Genomic DNA, 24692 nt, shown 5'->3' with positions numbered 1-24692 from the left:
TAAGAGCACAGCATCAGGGACCAGACTACCTGGGTGTGAATTCTGTCTCCTCTCCATTTATTGTGTACCTTCTGGCAAGGTACTAAATCTCTCTGTGCCTCAGTTTTTATCATTTTTGTACATAGGAATTACAGTAGTGCCTGCCTCATTTGTTTGTCTTGTAGATTAAATGAATTTATTTATTTATATATATAATACATATATAGCTTAGAACAATGTCTGCCATACAATAGTAGCTACTATAGAATTGTTATTGTTAATGACTAATTTTTTAAGCATCATTAGGTATTTAAGTTTGAGTACTCTTTTACTAGTTTCCTATGATTAAGTCTCAGGAAACAGTTTTTATAAAACTATTTTTCTGTCAAGTGTTCAGAAATAAAAATCCTAGTAATATCTTGATAGCCAGTACTGTGGTTTTCCATTTCCTTCTTCCTGTTTTTCAATTTCTTCCTGTTTTTCAACATCTCTAAAAAAGATTCCTTTAGGAACATGATGCTGGTCCTCAGAACTCTTGGAGTTGCGGGACCATATTTTATTATGCATCTTTAAGTTCCCAGAACCTAAACATGCCTCCTATTTGGTTGGAGCATAAAAAATGATGAGAGAAAGCATCTATAAATTTCAAGAAATATTCTACTCTCTTGCAGTGCGTTTTAATCACCCATTAAGTAGAACCATGTATTAGAGTCCTTATTAATGTCTGAACTTTGAGGTGAGTGATTATATCTGATATACCTTTTATCGAGTTGAGGTGTGTATAAAGTTTTTTTGTCTTAGATTTTGTATAAAATAAAGACACTTATAAAGGAGGTATAAATAACTACTTAGATGAATAATATATTTGTATTTGACGATTACCTCCATATTAATATATTCTAATATTCTTGGTGAGAATAAATGATATAAAAATTTCTGCCATATTTGCCTAGTTTTGATCTTTTTTGTTGTGGATTTTTAAAAATTTAGTGAATGAAACAGAACATTATAGATAGTTAAGGTACAGTTTCTTTTGTTCCCCTACTCAGTGTTACTTCCTTCCCTCTTCCCTGTCCCAGAAGGAACAATTAGCATGAGTTTGTTGTGTAGCCTTCCAGTTCATGCTTTTTTACTTTTACTGTATGTATATGTTATACAAATATAAAACTACACTAAATAATTGTTTAATAGTGATATAGATGCTATTCTCTGTGTATCATTTTGCATCTTTGCTTCTTTTTCATCTAATATTGTTTTTGATTCAGAAATAGACTCACACTTGTACAGTCACCCAGTATAAGAAAAAGATGACATTCCAGGACAGCAGAGAAAGGATGGTCTTTTCAATAAATGGTGCTGTGTCAATTGTATATCCTTCGAGAAAAAAATCTACTTTCACCCCTACCTCATATCATGTAACAAATTCAATTCCCCATGTATTTCAGGTTTAAATGTAAGTGGTAAAATAATAAAGCTTTTAGAACTAGAAAACATAGGAGAACATTTTAATGATCTTTGAGGACACAAAAAGTACTAATCATGAAAAGAAAAATATATTAAGATAATAAATCTATTTATCAAAACACACCAATAAAATGAAAGAAGTCAAAAAGTAGAAGGAGGTATTTATAATAACCATATCCAACAGAGGACTCTTCTGGAATATATTAATAATCCTTCAACTCATTAAGAAAAAGACAAGTAATTCAGTTTTTTTAAAAGTAGGCGGAAGTCTTTAGCAGACACTCCACAAAAGAGCACAGTGAAATGGTCAAGAAATGTATGAAGGGTGTTCAACTTCCTTAGACATCAGGGAAATGAAAACCCCACTGAGGTATCACTGTATACACACCAAATGGCTAAAATGAGAAAAGACAGCTAACACTAAGGTGAAGGAGATACGGAGCAACTGATATTCTTGTACACTGCTGGTTGGAGTATAAACTGGCACAACCACTTTGGAAAACTGTCAGTATCTGATGAAAGTAAATATATCCATGTTCTATGACCTAGCAGTTTTGCTCCTGGGTATACCTAACAAATACATGCATATGTTTTCCATAAAGGCATGTACTATGATTTCATACTCTGTTCAGAATATACCCAAACTAGAAGCAATCCAAATGCCTATCAGTGAAAAATGGATAAATAAATTATAGTATATTCATGTACGTGTCACATACTATGTAGCAGTGGGAATGAATGATCTACATCTATATGCAATAGTATGGATGAATCTCACCCTCATATTACTGAATGAAAGAAGCCATAAACTAGAGAGATCATACTTTATAATTCCATTTATATAAAATTCCAAATCAGGCAAAACTAATCAATTGGAGATGGGTAGTGACTGGAGGGGGCATAAATTACTAAGGTTATGTTTTTTGATATAAGTGCTAGTTACCCATGGGCATTCAGTTTGTGAAAATTCATCAAGCTGTACGTTCATGATTTTTGTTCTTTTATGTATGCATACATGAATACATATGTATGTGATACTATCCAAAAGTATTGTTTCGAGGTCTGTGCATCTCGCTTATTTCATTTCAACTCTGGTTTATGAACAGACCATAGTTGACTTATTGATTCCCTCATTGAACTTCTACATTGTTTCCAGTTTTGCTCTGTTTCAAATAATGCTGTAGATAGCATTTTAACATGGCTTCTTGTGAAAATATATGAGGGTTTCTCTAAGACGTCTAGAGGTGGCACTGCTGTATCCTAAGGTATGCCCATTTTCAGCTGTTCTCCAAAATGGTTGTATGTAGGAGTGATGGAGAGTTCTCTTTGCTATTTATACTCGTCATCAGTTGATACTGTCAGGCTTGAATTTGATTTTTTTATGGATGTGAAGTGGTATCTCATTTGTATTTTAATTTGCACTATATGATGATTAGTATATTTGAGGATCTTTTGACATATTTATAGGCCACATGGGTTTCCTAGAGTATTTTTTTTACCCATTTTTAAAATGGGTAAAATTATCTATTTGTATTTATTGCACATTTTTCTAATAATTAGTTTTATATTTTTCTTCTCAACTTATGTGTAATTTGCCTTGATTCTCAAAGTCCATATGTTCAGAAAGGCCTCCCTTTGTGATTTTAAGTCATTGCTAGAATTTCATTTGTAGACTTTAGATTTGGGGTAATTCAACCCTCCTGAGAATGTTTCTCATTCAGGCTTTTTATTTTTTTCCTGTTTCTGGTTGCCTGCCACTGCTTCATATTTCACTAGTGTGTTTCAGCTGTAGGGCATATTCTCCCCCTTCCTTGGTGATGAGGGAGGGTGGTAGTGATGTGGGGAAGGGGAAATAGTGAGAAATAGAAAAATGAATACAAATTTGACAGGTTTATAAAATTGATACAGCTATGTGTAAAATATTCTCATGACCCTTCTTGGCTTTTTGTCTTTTACTTGAAGTACATTCTAAATCTAGCGTTGTACAGTTGATAATCAGATAATGCTCATCATTACCTGATTAGGAGTGTGTGTGTGTGTGTGTGTGTGTGTGTGTGTGTGTGTGTGTGTGTGTATGATCATTATCTGATTAGTTGTGTGTATAATAGTTTGGGGTCTATTGTTGTCCTATCCACCATTTATATATGTGGTCCCTGCAGTGCTCTTACCTACTGGATTCTTGAGACAGTTCTGCACATCCATTACTTTTCAGAGCAACTGCATTAACAGTTGAGACCCTCTTCCTGCAGTGCCACTGGGGCTTTGGTGTTTATCATCTGGCAGGGTGTGGTGATAGTAGCCAGGGCTTGCAGTTCCTGAGCTGTTTTGCAAGTGTTACAGAACCTTTGAGGTTACAGAATCTTTCTCAGAGAATATCCTGGCCCAGCTTTCTTCAAAAGACCTTCCTTATTGCCTCTGAGCTCTGCCTTAAGTAGGATCGATGCCAAAGGAAAAGCTCATGACTCTTGGCCACGGACACAACATTTTGGCTGATCTTGATCCTGGAATCTTGCAGCAGACTCTCTTGGCATGAGTCTTTTGGAGAGAGGTGCCAGTTTAGCTGAGCTTTACTAGGAACTCTCTTCTTAGAACTGAATCTGATTTTATTTTTTCAATGGTTTGATATAAGTCAATGAAGAAACTTAAGTTCTTAAGTCAGTATAGCATGACTTCAGTCTCTAGTTTGTCAGGTTCAGAAATCTTTGAGGTGAGAAATAGAAAGGGAAGGGTATAAGCAATACAGTTATGTCTTGCTTTATGAAGAAGGTAGTATAAACTCTGGTGATTAATTTGGAAGTGATAATTTTAAAATGTGTTCTATATTTTAAAGAAAACTCCAATATTTGTATAAGTCCCTGAATATGCTGATCCCAGGTTTAATTTTTATTTTTTAAAATTTTATAAATGATAAGGATTTTTGTTTTCCTAAGCACTGTGTCACAGTTAAAATAGTATTAATAATTCCAGTAACATATATTTCAAATTTTCCTGATTGTTTCAAAAATCTTTGTTTTTGATTGTTTTATCTGTTACTCTAGTAGTTCCACCAACCCTCCCCACTCCCACTCTTTGCTTTCTCATGCCATTGATTTATTGCAGAAACCAGGTCATCTGTCTTGTAGAGTGTCCCACATTCTGTATTTGACTGATTGCTCCCTGTGCACTTGATCCTGTATCCTCAGTAGTCCCTGTAAACTGGTGGTTAGAACTGAGGGCTTGGTTAGATTCAGGTTCAACCTTTCCTCCCCTTTCCCTTTTTCCTCCCTTCCGATGTTATGTACTTAGTGTTGTATCACATCATGAGACACATACTGTCTGGTTGTCCCCATTTTCTTATACTAAGACTGATGTGTGGATCTGTTGGTACAGAGGTGCCCATTAGAATCACTTTAAAGCTTTCTAAAATCCTCAAGAATCTTAGGTTCAGGTTTGAGAGGGATGGTAGATGCATGTATTAAAAAACACATGCAGGAAACTCTAAAACCTTTCTACCTTTACTCAGATGTAGTAAGAATCAGTATCTTTAATATCTTTACTATGTAATTAGAGTAACAAAATTTACTTTTAAGCAAATGCTTTGGGACTGTGTGTTTTGTATAAAATGAAACATATTTAAAGTGATTAACTGTGGAGATGTTTGAGGCTACTGTGGTGTAATAGAAAAAAACACTGACTTGGACCCAGGAGGTCAAATTGTTACTTTGTCTGAGACCACTTTTTTTCAAGTCTAGAAAATAGGAACCCCAAGATAAATCATAGGGTTGTTTAATGATTAAATGAAATGATTTATTCGGAAGCAGTCCAGTACCTGGTGGTGAGTTATATTGAAATCTGAAAAGCATTACAGGGATAGATTTTTTTAATTGAGACCTTCAGAGTAAAGCTTAAGAAAACTGAAGTAACAATATCTTACATGCTATTTTTTTATATATATATATGTATACTTTTGTTTTTGAGCTTGTTTTTTGAGTAATAGGAGACTCAATGAGTCATGATGTAGTTTTAACATGAGTGTAATTAATTAACATTAATGTGGGCCTTTTGGAAGAAATAGTGTGTGGAAATCTTATTTTTTTTCCCCCTTTACTTTCAGCTCCATTTACCTCTTAATTCTCCTTTGCCTGGAAGTGAATTGACCAAGGAACCTTTTCGTTGGGATCAGAGACTCTTTGCATTAGTGTTGCGGTTGCCTGGCACGATGTCGGTAGAATCAGAGCAGTTGACAGGTGTGCCTTTAGATGACTCTGCAATCACACCAATGTGTGAAGTGACAGGGGGTAAGTTTTTTGCTGGTAGTACTTCAGTGACTTAAAGCAGGGTTTACATGAATGTTTTAAAAATGTGCATATCAAAAACTCCATGTTTGTTTTTGTTTAACAAGTTCATAGAAGTTAGTAGACATACATGGTTTTAAAACTACTTTGATGAAAGTCATTCATCTGATTTGAACTACTGGATCTGATAATGAGTGGTAATTTTTTCCTAACCTATAGAAAATGCAGGTAGTTGAAATTATTAAACTTATTTTCTTAACTACAAAGATTGCCAGTGATTTACAGAATGCTATAGGATTATTTTTTGAAAATGTTTTGAGAATCATCTCATTATCCGTGTCATGATTAATGCATGGTTAAGTACAGTTTTCCCCAGAGGCAAAGAGGAAGCTAGATAGGTTAGAGGAAGCAGGTAGTGAACTCTTAACCAGGTAGTCACTGTGCTAGTGAATATTAGTGACACTCTTGAAATAGAATATGTAATAGACTCAGGATTTACTATAATGTGGAATTGGTTAATAGGTGGGTTACATTCATATGAATAAGTATTGGGTGCTTACTGTGTACCAGGCACTGTTTTGTGCTGTAGGACTTCCATAGTGAAAATGACACATGGTATTCTTGCTTTCATGGTACATTTTAGTTCTCATTTAAGGAATCTGATACTAAAATGTCCAAGTCTGGCATACCACCGTTTCACCGGTGTCAGAGGCCTGTGACATAGTCTCCATCCACTGTCAGGGCTCTATTGCAGTTCTGTCAGAGCCAGCTACACATGTTAAAGGAAAATAGAAGGTATGATTAATACTTTAGGTGCCTTTCTTCTAAAATTCTTTGGGTTTTGGAAACCTGCAAATTTCACAGACAGAAAGGGCATCCAACACAGGTATGTGAAATAGATAAATTAGGAGAAAATTCTGAAATCACCATCGGTAATATCTTTCAGTGTCCCAGAAACCTTAGTTGGTCAAGAAATTAGAGAGCTTTCCCTAACATACATCCTGAATCTCTCCTGGTGTAGTGATTTATTTGCCTCTTTTCCTGCTCTTGCTGGCAATAATGGGAAGCTACTCAGATGCCACTCACCTTGTCATATATGTGAATAATGTTTTCTTCTTTAGTTTAACAGAATGTTGACTTAAAAAAGTTTTGAGGCTAAAACACCAGAAAAGTGGAAAGAACAGAAAAACTGTTGTCCACTGGTATCACACTATCCAAATATGCAATCACTGCTAACAATTTTGTGCCTTTTTAACTGTAATGATAAGAGTAGTATGTGTACATTTATTTTTCCAATTACAGAGTAATTCATATTCATTAAGGAAAAATTGGGAAGAAATTTGCCTGTGTTGCCAAAATAATTGATTAATATCTTGTTATATTTTTAATGTATATCTTCAAAAAATTGAATAATTGTCATTGTAAGCACCTTTATTAGGTAATTAATGAGTACCCACTCTGTTTACTGTTTTTGATGCTGGGAATACAGCAGGAACAATAGACAGAAAGCTTACATTTTTGGACTTTGTGACTGATAAGATCATGTAAAATGAATAAATAATATTTTGGGGAGCGCTAGTTACTATAAAGAAAAAAATAGGGTAAGGATGCAGAGAGCAACCTGAGGCAGAGAGTGAGTATTCCAAGAAGGCTTCTGAGGAGGTGACTTTTTTAAAAACCATAAACCTAAAGCATATGCTTACTCTAGTTTAAATCAATGTAAATATTGCATCCTTGAAGATTATTATACTCCTTGTCTAAAGAAGTAGGTAAGACAACAATTACTCTTTTATAAATTATATTTGCATATCTTTAACCTTGATGTTTAAAGTCACATGTTTGAATAGGGATTACATCGGCCCTGGTTGTATCTTATAATCCCTCTAAAATTATTGCTACAGCATGTTCCTCAACCCTCTTTTTAAAAAAAAATATAATTCACATATACAACATTATTTTAGTTCTACGTGTACAACATAATGATTCGATATTTTTACATATTGTGAAATGATCACAACAGTAAGTCTAGTTAGCATTTAAGCAGAGATCTGAATGATGGAGTAAACCATACAAAGACCTAGGTAGAGGCTCTACATTTTGGGACCAAACTGGCTGAAAGCTTATGTAGGGAGAAGTAGAGAATAATAGGTTGGTTTAGAGAGAGAGGCAAGGGCCAAATATTGAATAGCCTTTTAGGCCACAGTAAATTTTTTTTTTCCCCAAGTGTGATGAGAAGCCTTTGGAGGGCTTTTCATAGGAGGTGACATCTGATCTCTGTTTCTGAAAGATCACTTCAGTTGCTAGATAAGAATAGGCTGTAGAGTGGGAGAATATAAGTGGGGAGACTGGTAAGAGATGATAGCACTTTAATCTAAAGTGCTGGGTTTGGAGGTGACAAGAGGGCTGATGCAAAGGAGAACTAAGGCTGATGGAAACTAGGGGAAATCATCCTTGATTCCTCTGATTCAATTGGCCTGGACAATTGGAGGTAAATGGCACTGAGATGGGTACTCTGGGGAACAGCAGATTTGGGGGGAGGTGCAGGGATGATAGCAAATTTTAAAATGCCTAGTGGACATGTTGGTGGAAGTATTGAGGATAAAAAGCATTTTATAAAATTGTAAGACTTTTCTAGATTAAATAAATTTAACTTTCTTAGCCTCTGTAAGGACTGTTGCCCAATTTAGACATGTTCCTTTTGTCTCTTCTCCATTTTACTAAAATGCTAATCTAGTATACTTTGTGGGAAAGTCTTTTCCCCCACTTTACTGCCTTCAGACTCACTATATTTAGATTTTTTTTGTGAACCCTACATAACCACAAATGAGCCAGCTTCTTGACTCGAACGTGTGTGCTTTTTCTCACAAATACAATTAGTGATCCCCAAAACTATTTATGCTTCAATACAAAGTGTCATACATTCCAAGGGGTGAGTTTTGACCTAAAGAATAAGAGAAACATGACATAGGTTAATAGGTTCACTTTTTAAAGATGGCAAATTTTGTTTTAACTTTCAAAAGAATTAATGGATTTTTTATTATTTTCTAAGTACCTCAAGTTTATTCACTTTTCCTCTAATTTTCACGAAATGTCTCTGTTAGTAATTTTGTTTCATACTAACTTACTTATATTTTCCTAATCAATTAGTTGATGACGCAGGTTAGGGGAAATAAGAGGATTGTCACAATTTTATACTTAAAAACTTTTTTTAAAACTTTTTTTTTGTTTAGTTGTTTTTTGTTTTTTCTTGTTTGTTTGTAGGGGGAGGTAATTAGGTTTATTTATTTATTTGGTTTTTTCAGTGGAGGTACTGGGGATTGAACCCATGACCTTGTGCATGCTAAGCATGCACTCTACCATTTGAGCTATATCCTCCCCCCAAAAACTTGTATTTTAATGACATCTTGGGAATACGCTGAATTATCATGAAATAAGATACTGATACAATCTTCGAAATACAATCTTCATATAATCTTCTAAATACCTTGTGTGTTAAGATGGTCGGCTTTTTTATGTATTGTTTTATGTATATGTTTAAATTGACTTGGAAAAAATATTTTAATTTGCCAGTTCTTTTAAATAGTGTAATTCCATATAGACATTCTGTTTTAAATATTGATTTTAAATTAAAATCGTGATTTTCAGGAAACAAGGTATATCCAGATTAAGTTTCTAATACCCTGTAAGGGTTTGAATCATGGCTGCACAACTGTACTAACTTGGATAAATTAGTTAACCTCTCCGGGTTTTAGTTTCTCATTTATAAAATGGAGAAAGTAACCCATAGGGTTGTTGCTCGGCTTAGATAAATTAATGTAATGAAGTGATTAGAATGGTGCCAGTACATAAACACTTAGCAATTGACAGGTGTTTTTATGATTATGACTCTTATTGTCATATACAGGTAAGCTGTTTGTTATATGATACTTGTTTTTCTAAGTAAAGCTGACTCTGAGGATTTGAATCACATGCCTCATGTTCTCTTTTCTGAGTAACCTTCAGCAAATCACATGTTAAGTGTAAATTGATATGAGTAATTTGATATGTCACATATAATAATAGTATGTTTGGAACTAATTTGTTGAATTTGTAAAGGAGTAGCATTTTTCCATTTGAGCTTATTGCAAATAACATTGTAAGATGTTTGATTAAAGACTGAATTTTAGTTGTCATGGTTTTCAGCACTGGTTTTGATCACACATAATAGAAATGTGATATGTTACATATGTAATTATAAATTTCATAGTCACATTAAAAAGAAGTAAGTAAAATTAATGTCAGTAATATTTAAAAATTTATACAAAATATTTCAACATTAAATTGATATTTAAAAACAATTGAGGTATTTTACTTTATTTTCATATTAAGTCTACAAAATCAGGTGTATATTTTACAGTTACTGTATATATCAGTTTTGACTAGCAATGTTTCAAGTTCTCAGTAGCCATATATAGCCAGTAGCTACAGTATGAGACAGCACAGGTCTAAATTTATTGAAAAACCCTGTTTAGGAAATCTTTTCATTGGTACTTTTTCTTAATCATTAACATTTTAATGTTTCTGAACCAAACATTTTATAGGTTAAGATATACAAGCAGGAAATTCACTTAAGATAGGTAATTTCCAAGTATGTAAGCCAAATGAATCTCAGAAAAGCACTTGCTACTATCTGTGTATTAAAGTGCAAATACTTAAAATATGCAGTAACTGCCAGCAGACCAGTTAAATAATTATTGAGTATCTGCTGTGTCCTTAGCATTAATCTTAGTAATACTTCCGTTAAGCAGAAAGTTTTTTGGGGATTAGTTACCAGCTGTGGTGTATGTATATTGAAGATAAATTGTATTAGATAACAGTTGGAGATAGGTTTTTATATTTATATGTATTTAAAAATCACATTTTATATAATATATATACATAGTGATTTTTTTCATCATGTTTTGTTCAGCTCAGGATTTCTATTTTTTATATACCTATAATTAGAAGAAAAAGTGTACATACTTTCACAAAATGGAACTGTTAATTGAAAATCACTGTTTTTGTTTCGTCATTCCATCAGATAATGAAAAAGTCAAACTTTACCATTGAACTTTGTTAATCAGTCAAAAACCTCACTATGGTTCTTTCTTGCTAAAAGTAGGAATTTCTGCAACTAACTAGTTCACTTTATTCTTTTTATTTCAGGCCGCTCGTACTCTGTATGTTCTCCAAGAATGCTTAATCAGTGTCTGGAGTCCTTGGTGCAGAAAGTGCAAAGTGGGGTAGTAATTAACTTTGAAAAAGCAGGACCAGATCCTTCCCCTGTAGAAGGTATTATTTTACATCTCTTACAGATATTTTAAACTTGCTCTATCTAGTATTCAACTAGTACTGAAAAATTACTATGATTTGGCCTTAACATTGATAAGGCCAAATTATTAAGATGACAAAATGGCTATTGGTAAAGAGGGAAGATTAAATAGGAAGGTCAAGGTAGTATGATAGTAGTTTAGCAGCATCACCTTTTTATGTTGGTTGTTCATAGCCTGAAGTTTATGAGCCCAAAACCTTTTTAAGCATTTACAGATTAGCATATTTCCTTTATAGTATCATAATGTTGACTCTCTCCAGTATACGTGCTTCTTCCACATCCCTTAATTCACAAGAATGTTCTACCCTAGATGTTAATTTAATTCCTTGGCTACATTTTTTCTAAGGATCAAACTGGTCAGAATCAAATGGTTGATGTGGTTCCAAAAATGAGAAACCATCCTTTGCCATTCAGCTTGATCCTTTTAACTCTAGCTAAGCTCCACCTGGCTTTATTCTAATATTCTATAATTGTGAACTATTTATATTAGCCAAAGAGTGTAAGAAGTTTCACTAGAATCAGTGGGCAGCTTACTTCTGGACCCTCTGCATTGTACAGCATAGCTTATGACAAGAATCAGAAAGTTGTTAATGACACTTGGTGAAGGTGATCCACTAGAGTGGGTAATTGAGAGAAAAGAAAGGTCATAGAGATGAGAAAATGGTACCCTCAGAGGGGATCATAGGGAAGGAGCAGGAGATGGTAAGATTATATAAATTGTAATGCTATAAATTTATTGGTTTAAAAAAACAAACTTAAAAAATTAAATTGTGTAGACATGGGATGTATTTATTTTTATATTATTGTAGGGCTTCACTTAGAGTAGGCACCAAGTAAGTATTTACTGAACTGTTGGAGAAGAGTTGCTATTTTGCTACAATTGTTTTAAATTAAAGGTTGATGCTTCACATCTAGATTTGCATATTAAGCTTTTATTTTTATTTTTGTTATTAGGCTTTAGTTAAAATGATTTTAAAGAAATACTCATTTAGCAGTATTTACCTAGTATTTACTAAGCCAAGCATGATGATGAAGAAATTGGATGTTTCCCCTTATCTGGTGGGGAAGACACATTATTCATTAAACAATAATTTGTCATAAAGTATTTTTTACATATTCTGATTGGGCAAGCAAAGGGTGATGTGGGACCTCCTTTCAGCTGTTGAAATCATAGTTGCAGTTTGGTGATTTTACTCTAGTGAATTCTAATCTAAATGTTGTCTTAGTCATGATAGCATTCTACATTTAAGAGAAATAAGGAAATCCAGAATTGAACAAGTATTACGGCGTTTTTACTAAGTACTAATGGGTATAATTTAGCTTTTTATGTTTTTTTCTCTTAACAATATATACTTTCTTTTCTGTAGATGGGCAGCCAGATATATCAAGGCCTTTTGGATCTCAGCCTTGGCATAGCTGTCACAAACTCATATATGTCAGACCAAATCCTAAAACTGGGGTTCCTATAGGTCATTGGCCTGTTCCAGAATCTTTTTGGCCAGATCAGAATTCTCCAACACTAGTAAGTACCAGAGAGACTGTGACTTTGTAATAGTAACCATTAACTGCTTTTCATACTAGTTTTAAGTACCATTATCAGTTAAAGTTAAAGGCTAATTTATAGGAATCTGATGTTTGAAGGGCTATGATAAGCTATTATTTGCTTTATTATACTGTGTTGTTCACTATAAAGTAATAAAAAAGAGACATCTGTTTCCTTTAGAATCTAATACTATGCTTTTTTTTTTTTTAATTACTGGTATCTGGTTACAGAATCATAGATATATAACAAGAGTTTCTCTTTGAATTCTAAACAATGTTAATATGAGGATTTGTCTCTAGGACATAATCTAGAATTTAAATGAAGGCTTAGAAAATAGTTCTGATGATTTGCTTGCAATCTTTTTGGACTTAGTCTTGAAAATTTGTGTTGATTTGTATAGTTTTAGTTATATTCAGTGTTTTCTGTCTGGAAGTTTAGGGTGGAAAAGATTTTTCTGGTCTTGTTTACATGAATTTTTAAGAAACAGGGAGGCTTATTGAATGATCATGGTGAATTATCAGTATCCACTATATGGGCCTTAAAATAATAGAGTAAATTTATAGAAATATCCATTCAATCTTGTTAATACAGTGTTTTTCTGATTAGTGTTTTTTTCTAGTATCTGAAGATATCATGGGATAATTTGTGGGAGAGCATGACAATGGTCCTTTTGATGTTTCCCTTAGAAGATTAGAATTGTATTTCAAAGATCATTAAGCAGTCTTTAATAATGTTTCCTGCAGCTATCATTTGTGGATTAAACTGAACTGTTTTTGAAAACTTTTATACTTTAAACCTATATCAACTATTCAGAATAATTTTTACTTCTATTCTATACAAGGTCTATAAAGTGACATTTCCTTTATTCATTAGGGATTTAATGAAGTTAGTACATGAAGTTAAGTTTTTATAAATTTTAGTGAGGTATCTTCTCTATTTCTTTTTTTTTTTTCCTGATTGAACCATCATAGTTTTTTCAGTCTGACCTTAGAGAAGCTCTCAATTTCCTTGGTCATTTTACTTTGTCTTCTGGAGCCCTTTCAAAACTCTTATAGAACAGATATTGGAATGAAATATTATACTGTTGATTATTCATTCTGTTGTGTATGTATTAGCACCTCAGTAGTACATATGGTACTTATTAAGTCCTAATAGGAAGAAATCAAAAACCAACATCACAAGCATTATCTGTTAATGTTACTCTAATGGGCTATTACAAATTGTTACATGCTATAGAGGAATTTGAAGTCTAGGTAGGATTTCAGTTGGAAGAGGAAACAGTATGAGAAAAAAGAATGGAAGTGAAAAAGAACAATATGTCTTTAGAGGAGTAGAAAATAGCTGAGAATAGGTGGGTCATAGTATATTTGTAGGACATTGGGAGCACTATTAAATAAACCGAATTGCTCATGACTTTAAATGGAAAGTTAGAGAATTTGAGTTTTTCTCAGTGGAGTTCATAGAACTGAAGACATTTTTAACAGAGTGCTGCTTTAGGAAAATTAATCTGGTGGTTATATGCAGCAAAATTAGAAGGAGATGAATTGAAAGATGGAAGCAGGTTACCTTGAGGGCTATTACTATGGTTCATGAAAGAAAGATGAGTTTGAATTAAGATGACCGAAGAGAGAATCATAAAAAAGAGATAATATTGGGAAGAACTAGCAAAATTTAGTAACTGAAGAATCTTAGAAGGGAAATGAAATTTTTATAAATAATAGTATTTCATATAGAAGTATTAATACTGAAATTAAATATGATTTATTAGAAATTGGTACTAAATTGGAATCATGGCTCTACCAGTTATCAGCCATGTGTCTTTAGTTAATTATTTTCTCTAAGCCCCAATTTCCCATTTGTTAAATGGAGATAATAACTCCTATCTGATAGGATTGTTTTGAGGATTAAATGAAATAATAAATAAAAATTTTTCTTTGCCAAATTGTTCTAGAGGATTCCCCCTCTCCCTACTCCCCCTTTCTTCTTAGATCTCAATGTTTTCATCCAAAAATTTTATTGAGTTTTATAGACCAGTTCAATAAACTGTGTCAGGTACATGCTAGGCACAGGAGCACAAGATGCGTAAAACATTGTACTTACCCTCTGGAACCTTTCCATTCAATAGGAAGGTCAGCCATATAAATGTAATGGAGTGCAGAGAGCTAACTGTAATAGAGCGGCGGACAGAGCCCCGAGGAGGTGGTGCCTGACTGCCTGCTATGTGTATGGTGTACAGGGTGAGAGTGTGTGTTGGGGAAGAAGTCTTAGAGGTTGGTATTTGCCAGTTCAGACGTCAAAACTTACTTCATCTGCAATATGCAAGGGAGAAAATAACAAAGCATCCAGGGATAACGTGAAACACGGGGGCATGAAAGATGATATTCTGTTTGGGCAACTGCAGGTAGTTTGGTATGGCTGGAGCACAGGGTGGTAGTTAAAAGACAGATAGGGACCAGATCGTCAAAGGTTCTTTGTATACAATATTAAAAGAGCCTGGCCCTATTTTTAGGTGATTGGCTGCTACTTTTACCCAATAATTCGAGATAGGAAAATTACATGATTATATTTCATGACCATGGGATTGATTGGAGGGGACTGACTAAATTAGGGAGACTAATTTAAAATAAGCAGTTGTACTAATCTAGTCTGAGAAATGATGAAGGCATGAATTAGAGTGGTAAGAAATAGAAGATGAACTTTTAGAGAGATGAGAATTTAGTGTTGACAGAGGCCACGGACTAAATACTGAACACCTGCCATGTTTATGTGTTCTAAGTGGCTTAGGATTTGTGGTATCATTTTATCTAAGTCTTTGTGCCAGTTAAATATGGAGGATAAGGAGGTGATATTAAGAATAGTATCTAGGTTTTTAGAACAGGTTTTGTGGTTTGGGGGGAGAAATAATGAATTTAGTAATAGTACATCTGAGAGACCTATAGAAATTCAGGTTATGTCCTGTTGGCAGTTGGATACATAAGAGAAATGAGAGAGATCTAGTCTCCGCGCAGTAGATTTGGGAGCCACCAGTGTATACAGGTAGTAACTGAGGCTATAAAGAGTCCATTATAGCTGTGACATTTCACATTATTTCCCCGTAGCTCGTATTTCCTTCACCATCTTCGCTTGGTGAGAGTTTTAGGAAGGAGACTGTTAAGGTGGGAAATAGAGTACATGCTTTGTTTTCCCTTTAAAGTATTGTGATTTTTGTACCTCTAGAGCAGGGTCTCCAAAGTAGAGTGTGTATACCACAGGGGAAACAGTCTATTGGAATAGGGAAGGAAAACACAGCTTTTGCTTATGTTTACTTTTTTGTTTATTCATATTAATTTGGTATATATTATTATGTACCTATAAATTAATAATTTACAAGTAATTTATAAGTGTATTTTAAAAATTTACTAATCAATGATTGTGATCCGTTTGGAAGCCACTACTTTATACTAAAGTAATTAAATTGCTACAGTTGAGAACTTTGGAAGGTTCCTATACATTAGTTGTTTCTTGGACATAAAAATTAATGAGTACTTACTTAATTCTAAAATTTTGCATTTAACGTCTGATAAATTGGATTTTAAGATCAACAAAGATCATTATATTTATTCTGTATAAATTTTGAAGTGCTTTGTCTTTTTCTTGTGAATATTATATAATTTAAGCACTACATGTTTAAGTATTTTCTTTCAGCTAACTGGTGCTTTCAGTAGTAAATTAAACTCTCACTAGCAGAACTGAGGAACTAAGTAAACTTTGGTAGTGAGGAATACTGAAAAGGAGTTTGTTTCTGGTTCTTTACATGAGGAGTAATAATAAGACTTTCCCCTCTAGCCACCTCGTACATCTCATCCTGTAGTGAAGTTTTCCTGTACAGACTGTGAACCGATGGTTATTGACAAATTGCCTTTTGACAAATATGAGTTGGAACCTTCACCTCTGACTCAATTTATCCTGGAAAGGAAATCTCCTCAAACATGTTGGCAGGTGAGCTAAACATCTGTAATGATTTAAAATTTTAATTTGATGTTTATTAAAAAGTTAAATCAATGATTTATGTAACATTCTGTAAAGGTTATTAAATATGAACTTTTAACTACTTCTTAACAGGTATATGTGAGCAATAGTGCAAAATATAGTGAACTTGGCCACCCCTTTGGTTACTTGAAAGCCAGTACAGCACTGAATTGTGTCAATTTATTTGTGATGCCTTATAATTACCCAGTCCTCCTTCCCCTTTTAGGTAAGTCTCATTCTTGTCACATTCTCTGTGGCTTAGCATACATACAGATTTTCCTAAAAACAAATTTAGGAAACATCTCTTTCTTTTTTCTTGTCTTCTGGAAATAAGTGAAGTTTCTTTTTTTTTCATTACTCTAAAGTATTGCAGCTGTCTTAAGATTTTATAGCAAACTGTACATATTTCTGATAAATAGAAGGTCAATGTCAAACCATTTTTGATTCTACAAACTATTGAAGATACTATATTTTAAATTTCTAAATGAAAAATTCTAAGCTTTTTCAAGTTAGATTTCTTACATAGTTAGAATTGGTGATGCAGTTTGTATTTGGTAAATAATTAGATATTTTGTAGAAGCAATTCATATTTATAAGATCTTGAGTATGTTTTCTTTGTAGGAATTTATAATTTTCATTTGGCAATTTTAAAAAAATGAATGAATTTGTTCTAAAATTACATGATAAGCCTAAAGTTGGTTTCTGGGGACAATTTGGCTGTAATTTTTTGAGGGGGTACTTTGGAGAAGACATCTTTCCCTTCATGGAACCCATCAGATTTAAAAGTTATAGTCAAAATATTAGTAGGTATATTTTATAGAAAACACCATGCATACTTTGTTTCTGTCTTCAAATCTGTTTCATGTCTAGATATTACTTACGTATTTTCTGACTCTCCCTTTTTATTATTACATGTAATTTTAGACCAGAATTGGCACCTTTTCATTTTTAAAGTGGTATTACTACCCAAAAATGCCAGAACCAAAATTTTTACCATTTTTAATTTTGTTAAAAACATACATCTGATGTTCCTCTCTCTTGCATAAATAAGAAAGCAGACTTTAAAAATGAAACTTATTTGACTTGATTTTCATGTATGAAAACAGTGAATGTTGATAGTTTGTTCACATTATACATTTATAGATGACTTGTTTAAAGTACATAAAGCAAAACCAACATTGAAATGGAGACAGTCATTTGAAAGTTATTTGAAGACAATGCCTCCGTACTATCTTGGGGTAAGAATATTATTGTTTAAAATAGAACTTATTAGAAAATATTACATTATGCTTATAGTTTACTGTAGGTGTTAAAACTTTTATTTATTGCTGTTACAGAATAAATGTCATGAAAATTGAGTGTACAAATGATCCGTATAGATGTAATAGAAAAGAAATGTTACAGTGATTTGCAGAATAATGATGATGATGAATATGAGAACATGTATAATGCTTACCCAGGCCTGGTACTATCCTAAGCACTTGACATGTATTAACCTCATTTAATTTATATAGTAACCCTATGAGGCAGAAATCACTGTTCTTATTTCACAGATGAGGAAACAAAGACACTAAAAGATTACATAATTTGTCCAAGGCTACATAGCTGATATATGGGAGACAGGAATTCAGTCCCAGGCAGCCTGGGTTTAGAATTTAGGCTTTTAACCTCAATTGTTGTACTACCTTTTAATTTTTTTATTTCATGTTATTAAAAAAATTTTTTTTATTGAAGTACAGTTTACAATGTTATGTCAATTTCTGGTGTACAGCACAATACTTCAGTCACATAGGAACATACATACATTCGTTTTCATATGCTTCTTCACCATGGGCTACTGCAAGATAGTGAATATGGTTCCCTGTGCTATACAGTATAAACTTGTTATTTATCTGTTTTATGTATATTAGTTATACTACCTTTTTACATTGCAATTTTATAATTACTTTTCTTTAAGGGTACAAAAAAAGGTTTGTGCTTGCATTATTTCCTAAATCTCCAGAAACATGTTTTTAGGTAGATAAACATACATTCTCATAGAACCTTTTATTTTTAGCACTACAGGTTTTCTGATTATTTGAAACCTAGTATATCATAATAGATAAGACCAATAATGCATATATTATTAGATACATTATTTATTTTATGAAAAGTAACATCTTAACAAAAAGATCTACACTAAAAGCACTTGAAAACATTGCTTCTGCTTTTACTGCAGGAATATTACAGCATTTGACTGTAGTTAATCTATCTAAATGGTCTCTAATAAGGACATTAATTTCTTGAGCTGTGAAAATCATATATTTTAATTATAAGAGAGAAGTTGTGTGTATCTAGCACATTGTGCCTGCTATGTAAGAGAGAGGAAAAAAAGAAACACTTGAATATGAACTGTTACATGTTTGATTCATACGTTTCATAGTAGCCCAGAGGACTTAGCCAAAGCTACATGGATATTAAATCTCAGATCTGGGGTTTGATTCCAGTTTGACATGAGGGCTCTTATACGTTTTCTAATATGTCAGTGAATGGTTATCATCCTTTTTCTGACTTGTCTCATTTATGTATGCTTGACAATCCTGCTAGTGATATTTTTCATTACACAAAGTGGTTCTTAATTTGCCTCTCCTTACAATTGAAAATTATTTCACTGTACCACTTCCACAGTAAATATTACACTTATCTTTGCCTCCTCATTTTTCCTCTAGAGCTTGTTTTCATTTTTTCTTTCAGCTCAGCTAATGATAGTAGTAATGATGAATACCTACTGAATACTTACTGTGTGCCAGATGTGCTACATACATTAATTCATTTAATCCCATGACAGCCCTATGTAGTTACTACTATTATTATTTTACAAATGAGACACTTAAGGCACAGAGAGGTCATAAAGCTAATGAGGGGTTGAGCCCCAACCCTTCCAGTTACCCAAGGTAGAAATCCTCTATTTTCCTTGACTCCTTTTCACTGACTACCCAACTTCCATCAATTCTACTTCTGCAATGTGTCTCCTGCCCATTTTTTCCAAACTTAGTGTCTCTAGTGATACTAAGAAGTCCAGGACTTCACCATTTCTTGCTCTGGTTGTTGTTATTATAGATTCTAATCCTTATTTAGTATTTCAAACTGCCTTTCACTGACAGACAGTTTACTGAAATACAGATCTGACTATGTGACTCTTATATAAGAAAAGGAGACATTTTGGTGGGTGAAATTCTCAAAATTGACACTACATGTAGCTATGAATTTCTGACAAGCTTAAGATTGAATGGTGTTTTCTTTTTCCCTGTAGCCTTTGAAGAAAGCCGTTAGAATGATGGGAGCACCTAACCTAATAGCAGACAGTATGGAATATGGACTTAGTTACAGTGTCATTTCATACCTCAAAAAGTTGAGTCAACAGGTACTGTGAAGAAATAGAGCCAAATTAAATATTTTGAATGGTTTTGGCTGTGATGGTTAATAGCCCAGGTGTTAGTTCTTGATGGTTCTAATAGAATTCATTGCATTAATACATTTTAAAACCATGTATATCATATTAACATAATTCTGTCTCAGGTACATGGTGTACTATGTTTTGAAATGTTGATTTCAAATAATAATTGCTAGTGTGTGAAAATGGCTTTATTAATATTGTCCTACTCTTCCTGTACCTGAATATTCTTTATATTTTCTTTTGGGAAATTTATGTTAGAAAGTTATTTTTCTTAGAGCAAAAAATCAGTTTCTTTTTCTTTATGTTTTAAAACCTACAGTTTTTTTTCTTTCAGAATGGGAGTTTCTTTTGAAATGTTTGAAAATACTGAATTTTGTCATTTTGGATGTAAATCACATTAATAGATACTATAGTAGTCACATAGTATACAGTTTGACTGCCAAGTTACTAAAGTATAAAACAATTTTTCCTGTACTTCTGCCATCTCTCCTTTAACTGCTAATTGAAATGTAGGTGGGAAAGGGTTGAAATATTGCTATTTGCTTTCCAGTGAAAAACTCCATCACTATTTGCCATATCTATGAACATTTAGTTATGTGCTAGTAATAGTGTCTTTAAATATTGATTTTTTTTTCCTAATTTTATATCACTTCTAAATTTAGGAATATTTATTTTCATTTAGGGTGCATTTACATATCATGGTTTTTTTTTTTTTTTACATATCATGGTTTAAGTGTAGTGATTAATAAGTAAAATAAATTGAAGTTGTGTTTGTGTGCCTTGCTCCAAAACTTTAGAATTGTGATGATTTAAAATCATAAGAAATTATTATTTAAACTATGTTTAGTTTACTTTAGTTTATGTACTTTTTAAATATAATAAATAATTTGTAGAAGACCAAAACTGTTAGTATTTAATTTACTACTTTAGATTATATAAAGACAACTTTTGTTTATTTTTACTTTAGGCCAAAATAGAATCTGATCGAGTCATCGGTTCTGTAGGCAAAAAAGTAGTACAGGAAACTGGAATTAAAGTCCGAAGCCGATCACATGGTTTATCAATGGCTTATAGGAAAGATTTTCAACAACTGCTCCAGGGAATTTCAGAGGATGTTCCTCACAGACTGCTAGACCTTAATATGAAAGAATACACTGGGTTCCAAGTTGCTTTGCTCAATAAGGTAATGGTTATATGAATTTAGTACTGCTCTAGTTATACTCTGTTATATTGTTGAATACATCTGACAAAGAATAAATCATTTTATAGATAAGAAAAAACAGTCCTAGAAATTGCCTAAGATTACATAACTTATGGTAGAGTTAGTTCACTGTAGTTTAATACTTAACACTGCTAACATTGGGTGCACAGTATGATCCTAAAATGCTTTGTGAATACTCATTAAAAAGCTCTTCATCCCATTAGTCTTTTTGTAGGCACAGACAAGCTGATTCTAAAATTTATATGGAAGTGTAAAAGTTCTAAAATACTTAAAATCATTTTGGAAAAGAATAAAGTTAAAAGCCTTATATCATCTAATTTTAAAAGTTACTGTAAAGTTACATTGATCAACACGTGTTGCTGGCATAAGGATAAACATATAGATCAGTAGAAAGAACAGAGTCTACAAGTAGGCCCTCACACGTAGAGTCTAATTTTTAACAGAGGTGTCAAAATAATTCAGTCAGGAAGGAGACAATTTTTTTCGATAAATAGCTTGGGAACAATTGGATATCCATATTCAGAATAATGAACTTGACCCTAACCTCACATTACTTTAAGTGTTCATGGTCATAAATATAAGAACTAAAGCTGTAAACTTCTACAGGAAAACAGGAGAATATCTTTATTCCATTGGATCATGGGTCAACAAAGAGTTCTAAAATATAACACAAAATGCACACACACACACAAACTTGATAAGTTGAACTTCATTAAAATTAAAATTTTTATCTTCAGAAGAAACTTTGAAGAATGAACAGGCAAGCTACAGCCTGGGAGGAAAACATACATCGAATAAAGAACTTATATCAAAATATATAAAGAACTCGTAGAACTCAATAATAAAAAGACAAACGTCCAATAAAAATGGACAAAGTATTTGACTGACACCTCACCAAGTAAGATATGCTAACTCAAATAGGCACATGAAAAGATGTTCAACCTTATTAGCCCTTGGAGAAAAGCAAATTAAAACCATAATGAGATCCCACTTCACACCCACTAGACTGGCTAAAATTTAAGACTGAAAAGTACAAAGTTTTGATAAGGATGTAAAACAACTGGAATTCTCATATTGTTGATAGAAAATAGTATGCTGTTTCTTAAGAAAGGTAAATATTGCTATATAGCCAGCAGGTCTACTTGTAGATATCTACTGAGATAAATGAAAATATATATGTGGGTATATAAAGGCTTGGTATACAGATTCAGAGTAGCATTATTTGTAATAGCCCAAAACTGAAAGCAGTCCAAGTGTTGATCAGCTGCTGAATGGATAAAGATGGTATACCCATGTTATGCAAAACTGCTCTACAGTAAGAAGGGGTAGACTTCTGATAGATACATGAACAACATGGATGAATCTCAAAAAAATATTCAGTGGAAGAGGCCGGATAGAAAAGATTACATATTGCAAGATTCCATTTATAGAATGGAAATGTAGAGAGACAGAAAGCAGATTAGTGGTTGTTTGGGGATAGGAACAGGGATTGACTACAAATGGGCACAAGGAAATTTCTGGGATGATGAAGGTATTTTCTAAAACTGGATCGTAGTGATGGTTTCCCAGGTGTATACATTTACTACCACTCGTCAAACTGTGTACATAAAATGGGTAGTTTTATGGTAGATAAATTACACATCAAAGCTTTTTTTTAAAACCTTCATATTTAAAATTTAGATATCATTTTCTAAGGTATTTACTTCTTTTAGTTAGAATATATAATAAAATCTTGGACAGATGTGAATTTGAGATTATTTGGTTGCGCCTCACTACCAATTTTTTACCTTTTGGTTCTTAAAACAATACATTAAGATTGTATCATACCTCTTTATCCTTTTTTTTAAGCTAATTGTTTAATTTTTATATCTTCTTTCCCCAAATTATTCTTTTTTATGTTTTTATTGAAGTACAGTTGATTTATAATATTATATTAGTTTCAGCTGTACAGCCAAGTGATTCAGGTATATATATTTGTTTCAGATTATTTTCCATTACAGGTTATTACAAGATACTAAATTTAGTTCCCTGTGCTATACAGTAAATCCTTGTTGCTTATCTGTTTTATATATAATAGTTTAACTTACATATCTTATTTCTAAAGCTATGCTGCAGACTGGAGATTTTAGTCTCTTTTAATTCTGTGTCTGAAAGTAAAATTTGTCTTTGATTCTTTTTAAATAGGATTTGAAGCCACAGACATTTAGAAATGCATATGACATACCAAGACGGAATCTTTTGGATCACTTAACAAGAATGAGATCTAATCTTCTGAAGAGCACCCGCCGATTTCTTAAAGGACAGGATGAAGGTTAGATCATGGTTTTAATATGGTATTCCTTTAGTAAATTTCTTTCTTTATATAGAAAAAGCTTAGTATGGTAATGTAACTTTTAAAGAATTATTACAGTAGTATTATATTCTCATTGAATGAAGTAAAAAGTGAGTAATTCCTCATTCTCTACATTTCTTCCTATCATCACTGTTACCCCAAATTCTATTCCCTAGAGGTAACAACCTTTGTTAACAGTTCAGCTTCCTTTTTGGCTTTCTTCATACATTCAAGCATAGATAGCAACACAAACATAAAAATTCCTTTTCTTGTGATATACTAGTATGATAGTTTAACTCTGGATGGCCAGTATGTGTCATATTCTGGTATTTCCTTCATATCCATGGCACCTACTACAAAACAAGTGAGATGAGAGTTTAACCCTTTGCCAACTCTGATTGATGTAAGCATTTCAACTATAGCTTTATGTAAAAAGGGTAATCTATGTGTTACCTCTTTTTTTGTAAATTCCACTATAATTAAATTCTGCTTATTTGGGATAGAGTGAAAGAGACATTTCTTTCCATGGAAAGGTTATACATATTACTTATTCTTTACACCAAAGTTAACTGCAATATTTTTTTTTGTTTAGAAAATAAAATCAATTATTTAAAATTTTATGTTAAAAATATCTCAAGACTTTATGTCACAATATGGCAACAAACTAATTTAGAATATGTGGTAAGGAAAGATTGCCTAGAATAACACCAGGTAGTGTTCATATGTAAGAAGATGTTATTGGAGAGTAGCTTTAGTGAGGTTAACTTTTGTTGTTCCTTTGTTCTGTTTGAAAGATCAAGTGCACAGTGTTCCTATAGCACAAATGGGGAACTACCAGGAATACCTCAAGCAAGTACCTTCTCCGCTAAGAGAACTTGATCCTGATCAGCCTCGAAGGTTGCATACCTTTGGCAACCCCTTTAAGCTGGATAAGAAGGTAAATTTGAAATGTTCCATTACATAATTTATTTGTGCTAGGCAGTGGGGATTTAACAGTTCTTAATTTAACTAAAGTAAGCTGAAACTATTTCTTGGTAGAATATCTAATAAATGTCAACATAGTTAAAATATAATTATTTTAAAG

General features: G+C 32.8%; 1 protein-coding gene across 6 annotated transcripts in view; it reads left to right on the top strand.

Moving 5' to 3' along the window:
* INTS6 (integrator complex subunit 6) overlaps positions 1-24692 on the top strand; it is an 82195-nt gene that overhangs the window by 49136 nt on the left and 8367 nt on the right. For all 6 annotated transcript variants that reach the window (XM_064493182.1, XM_064493183.1, XM_031465964.2 and 3 more), the window contains 10 exons: positions 5537-5720; positions 10902-11027; positions 12435-12589; positions 16436-16588; positions 16712-16844; positions 17762-17856; positions 19911-20021; positions 21022-21237; positions 23461-23587; positions 24403-24545. In XM_064493182.1, coding sequence (XP_064349252.1) covers positions 5537-5720; positions 10902-11027; positions 12435-12589; positions 16436-16588; positions 16712-16844; positions 17762-17856; positions 19911-20021; positions 21022-21237; positions 23461-23587; positions 24403-24545 — 1443 coding nt within the window. The remainder of the gene's footprint in view (positions 1-5536; positions 5721-10901; positions 11028-12434; positions 12590-16435; positions 16589-16711; positions 16845-17761; positions 17857-19910; positions 20022-21021; positions 21238-23460; positions 23588-24402; positions 24546-24692) is intronic.

This window comes from Camelus dromedarius, chromosome 13, assembly GCF_036321535.1.
Source record: "Camelus dromedarius isolate mCamDro1 chromosome 13, mCamDro1.pat, whole genome shotgun sequence".
Taxonomy (NCBI): domain Eukaryota; kingdom Metazoa; phylum Chordata; class Mammalia; order Artiodactyla; family Camelidae; genus Camelus; species Camelus dromedarius.
This window is presented reverse-complemented; position numbering and strand designations above follow the sequence as displayed.